The sequence below is a fragment of the Delphinus delphis genome, chromosome 15 (genome assembly GCF_949987515.2).
Source record: "Delphinus delphis chromosome 15, mDelDel1.2, whole genome shotgun sequence".
NCBI classification, from domain to species: domain Eukaryota; kingdom Metazoa; phylum Chordata; class Mammalia; order Artiodactyla; family Delphinidae; genus Delphinus; species Delphinus delphis.
Window position 1 is genome coordinate 50,564,819 of NC_082697.1, and position 6,431 is coordinate 50,571,249.

A 6,431-nucleotide genomic window follows, 5' to 3' on the forward strand; every position below is an offset into this window, starting at 1 on the left:
CCAGTTTACAAATGAGGAAACTGAGGCAGAAGAGGTTGAGGCACTTACCCCTCCCCCCCCACCCACTACCATCAAGCCTGGGTCACTGGGCTCCAGGACACATTTCTCAGCAGCTCTGCAGGGCCTTTGTGGGGAGAGCTGCTGCTGCTGCTGCTGCTTCTAGAGCTCCCCAGGGGATTACCAGAATTTCTCTGCCCCTCATGCCTCAGAAGCAGACACCGTCCTCGGCACCCCTCAGCCCCTCTGTTCCTCTTCCAACATGCAGGTCTGAGAGGAAGGACAGACTCAGACTGTGTTCCCCCATGCCCCCGGGATCACCCCTCCTTTTTGCTGAAGAGACAGGCGGAGGGGGATGGGAGGTTTCCATTGAGCACTGCAGCTGGGGTCCCCAAACTGGAACTCTCAGGCTGGGGGTCTAGGTTGGGCCCCACTCCCCCTAGTGCTTACCCAACAGGTGACCTGGAACAAGTTAATTTTCCCCATGCCTTAGTTTCTTCATTGGTAGATGGAATCAATAATTGTCCCACGTTGTGGCATTGTTTGAAGATCAAAATAAGATATTTCAGGATCCTTGGTGTCTGGGATCTAGAAGGTGCCCCGTGAGTGGTGTGGTTGCTGGGGGGTGGGGTGAGGTGTGATTATTTTGAGGGCTGCATCCTCCCTGGTTTAGGACTCAGGCAAGAATGGGTCAGGCCCTGTCCTCTGGAAGGGGGCTATTAAGCCCAGGCAGGCACAGAGGGATACTCTGGGAGACTATTCAGAGAAGGGCTATCTAAGCAGGATCCTGAAGGATGAGTAGGAGTTTGCCAGATTGAAAAGGATGGAATGTCCCAGGCACAGAAGCACAGAGGTGGGCAAACTCATGGGTTGTTGGGTATGGCAAGTGAATTGAGACTGCCCTGGCCAGAGAAAGTGGTTTTGGGGGGGATCATAACCGAAGAGGAGGCTGGAAGACTGCAGAGCTTATCCTTCCCAGGCAGTATGAGGGGCTGACTCTTTATTCTGGGAGCCTAACCTAACCACTGTTTCAGAGAGGGTTTGATGCGGCCAAACTTGCAGTTGCAAGCATCCATCCAGCTGCAGCTGGGAAGTGGGTTGTTGGGGAGAAGCTAGGGGTTAGGGAGGAGAGGAATGGGTGTGGGAACAGATTTGATAGCTGTGTTAGGCGAGGACAGGGAACAACCCTCCAGGGGGAACATACACAGAGGGGTCTTGAGTGGTGCAGAGGGCCCCCACCAATCAGCTCTCCTGCTTTACCCCAGTAGGGCTCTGCCGGCCTCCCTGTCTTTGCTCTGCTTGTGCCCCACCTGCAAGAGCTCTGGCTCAGGGAACATCCTGTCCCCCCATCCCTATGCCTGGAAGTTCCTCTCTTTGGGGGGAAGAGGCAGAGGGGGGCTAAGAGAGGGGAGCAGGGGAGCCCCAAGCAGAGCGTCAAGATGAATTCTACATAGAGGCCCACTCAGCGAGGGTGCTTCAGTAACACACGTCCCCGCCTCGCAGCCTGGGCTCCTCCTCTCACTTCATCCCTCCCCCTACCCTTGGGGAGCCCCTCAGGTACCGCGGGGGCGAGCAGGGGCGGGGCCACCGAGCAGTTATAGCTGGACCCACCCGCACCAACTCCTAGCCTGTAGCCTCCCGCACTCCAGCTTCCCGACACTGCGCGCCCAGACACTACTGAGCCAGTTTCTGGTCCGCCCTCCGGGCGGCGGTCAACGTGAGCACCCTGGCGCGGGGCACGGGGGTGCGGAGCCCCGGGCGGGGGCCCACTGCGAGCCGCTGGCTGATCGCATTGCTGTTGCTGCTGTTGCTGCTGCCGCTGCCCGCCGCCGCCTGGTACAAGCACGTGTCGAGTCCCCGTTACCACACGGTGGGCCGCGCCGCGGGCCTGCTAATGGGGCTGCGCCGCTCGCCCTACGTGTGGCGCCGCGCACTGCGCCCGGCTGCCGGGCCCCTTGCCTGGGACGGCTTCGGCCTGGGCGTGTCCCCCCAGGGGCCATCTGCCAGAAGCACCGTCTCTGGGGGGCCCGCCGCCCGCGATGCTCTGTTGCTTCCCTCCGGAGTTCAGAAACTGTGGGAGGTGCGACGCAGAAGCTCCCGCGCAGGGCTCCCGGTGAGTGCGCCTCGCAGCCCGCGCGCCCCGAAGTCCGCGCCCCAACCGGAGCTGCGGCTGGGATCCTACTCCTGGACCTCTGAAGAGCGGGCCAGGTACGCGGGGAGAGGAAGGGGACGGGGACAGCAGTGGACGAGGGTGTCTCGGGAGATCTGAGACCGGAGCGCACGTCTGCCTGCCCACAGGGCATCCTACAACCTTTCCATCCCCGACTCCCAGTAGAGGAAGGCTTTCCTGGGGCAGTCCCTACTCTTCCAGCCTGGGGAGTCGGGGGAGCGGTAGTGGAGGTCGCACAACCCTCTTCCCACGGTCCTCTCTGTTCTTTCCAGAGCCTTCGGAGTGTCTCCTGCTCAGTCATGGTCTGCGCAGGGAACCGCCTTCGCCAGCCCCCGCCTCTCCCCAGAGCCGTCCTGATCGCAGCCCCTGCCCACGCCCCCACGCCTGACGCAGGCGGAATGTCTTCTGCCAGCAGGCCGGCCATCTGGTCAATAAAACCTGCCTAGTTGCCGCGCCCCGGTGTTTGACCCTTTTCCTCCGCGATGTGTACTTTACATCTAGCTTCGGGGCGCAAACAGCCGCGCCCACGCCCTGGCAAATGTCAGGAGCCCTCCAGCTGGCCCGGGCAAGCTCCCCTCAACAGCCGAGATCTGTGTGTCCTTGCGGGGCAGAATGGGGGACGGAGGCTGACTCTGCTGGGGGCTGGGTCCCCTTCTCCCTTCTCTGCCAGTGCTGCCCCTCCTGTTAGGGTGTGAGGTCATTAGACCAGGTCCCAGGGTCCCCCAGGAGGGGAGGGGTATCCCACGGTGGGGGAGGGCAGTCAGACGCTGGGTCCTGCTGCCACTTACCAAGGTGTGCAGGAGGAGGAGAGCAGTAGCTCACACCCTCCGCGCTGAGCTGGAGCCCCCACTCCAGCCTCCTAGGAGGCCCACAGGAGGTCCCCTCACTATGCCCCCTGGCCAGCATGGGGAGAATGTCCTCCCCAAGGGGGTGGGACCTTAAGACCTGGCAGCCCATCCAGTCTTTTCCCCATCTCCCAGAATTCATTTCAAACCCGGATCTCCTTGGAACCCCTCCCTCCCCTCAGCCAAGGGCTTCCAGAGACAAAGTGGGAAACACCTGGCCCCCTTCTTCATCGCCATGGCCGTGATCTCTCCCTAGGGAGGAAGGGTCCCTCCACCTGAGACCCCCTTTCCTCCTCAGGAACCCCTCCACTTCTTATCCCCTTCTGCATTTCCAGTTATTATCTCCAGTCCCCCCATATAAATGTGCTCTGCCATCTTGAATAGCAAGGACACCTGGGTCCCCTTCCAGTGCCCCCCTCACTCCACCCTTCTGCTCCCCCTTCAACCCTCTTCAGTGTGGTCTCCGACTCCCACAACTGTCCTGGACCTCGAACTGCCTGGTCACTGTGCCCTGATGCTGTCTGCCCTTCTAGTCCTCCCTTGGCCATGTGGCAAGGCTGCCCTTGGGGCACCCAGCAAGGACAGGGGAGGGGTGGCTTCACGTCTGTCTAGCTCTTGGTTTTGGGGTGCCCACATGGAGCCAGCTCCCACACTAACCTCCTTGGCCTCTGGAAGCACCCTCTGGAGGCCTCTTCCCACTGGCAATTTCCTCTCACCTCCTGGGTGCATCTCTCTTCCACATGGTCTGCTAATATGGGTACTCTGTTTTACTCCACCCTTCCAATTCTTACGGACTCCAGAATTTATTTACTCTGATTCCACTCAGTATTTTTTTCTTCTAGGATCTGCGCTGGGGGAAGTCACAGACCACTGAGGTCAACCTCCTCTCCCCCAACTCCACCAGTGCTCTCGCCCCTGCTCCTCACTGAACTTGGCCTTTCAAAACATGGGTGTCCTGACCTTGTCACCCCCAGTCCACAACACCTCAAGGGCTCCCACCACCCATGCAATGAAATCCATGCTCTGAGGCCAGGCCCTGTTCCACAGTCTCATTCCTCCCTCCCCTTCCCCACACAGCCTGCAGGAACTCTAGGCAGATTCCAGAACAGCCCTGTGGTTCACCCTGCCTGAGGACTCCAGGGCCCCAGGCCAGGTTAAATGCCCCTCCTGGAGGCTGCCCCAGCCCTGGGCTTCCCCTTGCCAAGGTACACAAATCTGTTTCCCTGGGTCTCAGTGATGTTTCCCCAGTGCTCGCCAGGGCCTGGCACCAAGTGGCCTGCAAATGTTTGGTCACAAGTGCTGGAACACTCGGTGAGGGGCTAGATTTCATGGTGCCTGAAGATACCCCAGTCCAGAGAGGTTGGTGCCAGATTCAAGACGAGAAAGCAGAGCCTGTTAGGAGCTCAGCAGAGGCCCAGCTTCTCTGCTACCACCCCCATGGCGCCCCTATGCTCCTGCAGTGCAAGCAGCCCTAGGGCGCAGGTGTCACTCCAATCCCCCACTCGGCAGGGCTGGACCAGTCAGAGACAGAGAGGTGGAACCTTGGGCAGCTCCCCGGACGATGTAATCCCACTCATCGCCGGCAGGGAGCGCTGCGCGGCTGCTCTCCCGGGCTACAGTCGCACTCCGCTCCTCTGGCGATGGGAGGAGGTAGGCGGGGCCATCCCTGGGTGGGCGGGGCAGTCCACCTGGGAGTCCTTGACCACGGGCCTTATGCACTTCCGCACTCTTCGATCCTCGAAGCCTCTCCAATTCTCTCTCCCTCTCATCTCTGGGTCTCTTGTTCTCATCTCTCTTCCCGTTGTGCTGGTCCCGCCTGCTCCAATATGGGGCTCTGAAGAGAGGCCTGGCGAAGTCTAAAGGAAAGGGTCGTAAGCGACGCCTGGTCATCGCGCGAGGCCCTTAATGCCTATTAGGGAGGGGGCTCCGGCCCTCCCTCAGGAGACAAGGCCTCTGCTCACGGTCACACCAAAAGAGTCTCTGCCCAGACCCAGGCTCTGCCCCATCTCCGCAGGGAGGTAGGTTCAAAGGTCAGAGGAAACCCCCTCCCCCCAGACAGGAGCACAGGACAATCCTACACCAGGTGGACCTAGGGGAGAGAAGGACTGGAAGATCTGACATACTTCCTCTCCCTCTGTCGCATCCCAGCGGACCAGGATGGCTGGAGTGGGGTGAGCACAGGAGCGTGAGGGGGTGGGGGTCACCCAGACCTCTGCTCACCTGCAACCTGTCCGCCTTCCCGCCTGCTGCTGGCCTCGTGCTCACCTCCCCCAGCCCATCCCCAGCGACCCAAACAGCTTCCAGCCCAAACACCTTTCAGTGCACACTTCCGGGCCGCTGCCCAGGCTTCTCCCTTCCCTTTGCTGCCTGGACTCTCTCTTCTTGCACCTCCGCACAGTGCGGCTGAAGGAAGAGGCCTGGGAGAGTTTGGCCAGAGAGCTGCTGGGTCACCTTTCTTCACCTCTGTCACCCCAGGCGCTCCGTACTCACCCTGTTCCCTCTCACTCACTCCTGCTCTCCCTTCCGAGTGGTTCCCTGCTGCCTTTATTCTGTTGCTTTTATCCACTTCCTTTGCTATCTGTCCCCTTTGTTACTATGATGTTGGCTTTGTTACTCTGCTAACCTTTCTTGGTACCTCCTTGGCTTCTCTTTTGCTTTGGGGCCTCCTTTGTTATTCTGGGGCACAGTGTTCCTGGCCCCTGGCTGTGACCACATCCCTTGGTTACCCCACCCTCCAGTGGTGTTCTGTTCCCATCCATTTCACTCACAGGCTGAGTCCTGGGCTGCAGAAGGCTGATCTGGGAGTGTCTTTTCTACAGAAGGGGAAGAGGTCTCCAAGCCTCCTGACCCAAGGGATCAGGGGTCCCTACCTTCCCTTCCCCTTGGTCTGGGGGTCTCCCCTCCAGCCACCTCCCTCGTCTCTGGTATGGCCTCAAAGCTATAGCATGGCAGGTCCTGGGTGGTCCTGGTTGCTATAGGGTGACCCCTAAACCCCACCTGGGGTGGCATATGGTGGACCCCACTGTCCATACCCACCCTCACTGCCTCCGGGGACAGCAGTACCAGGTTGGGTTCAGGGAGGCCAGTCACAGGCCAGACAGGCAGCCTCTGGAGAGACAGACAGACAGATGGAGGTGGCTAGCCAGGCAGCAGCCTATGGCAGCATCATCCAGGGGATGGGGGAGCAGCCTTGCCGCTTCAGCCTAAGTGGCTTTTAGGGACAGCAGCTGGGGTGTGGACACCCAAGGGGCTGTGGCCCAGGAGGCTGCCTAGAGGCAGGCCCTGTGCTTGGGCCGGGGCTATGAGCCCAGGCTGCAGGCACTGGCAAGGGAAGAAGGAGCAGCAAGGACTGGGCCTGAGCACAGCCTGCTTTTCCCCTCATGGGGAACTGTCTGGGCTGGCTGTGCCTGACCCCTGGG

General features: G+C 60.5%; 1 protein-coding gene across 1 annotated transcript; it reads left to right on the forward strand.

Annotated features, from left to right (window-relative positions):
- The first annotated feature begins 259 nt into the window (after positions 1-259).
- On the forward strand, positions 260-2,614 carry NPW (neuropeptide W). The gene is given in 4 exon segments (XM_069541382.1): positions 260-265; positions 1,647-1,695; positions 1,698-2,205; positions 2,440-2,614. Coding segments are annotated over 4 exon segments (648 nt in total). The 3' UTR covers positions 2,525-2,614.
- The last annotated feature ends 3,817 nt before the right edge of the window (positions 2,615-6,431 follow it).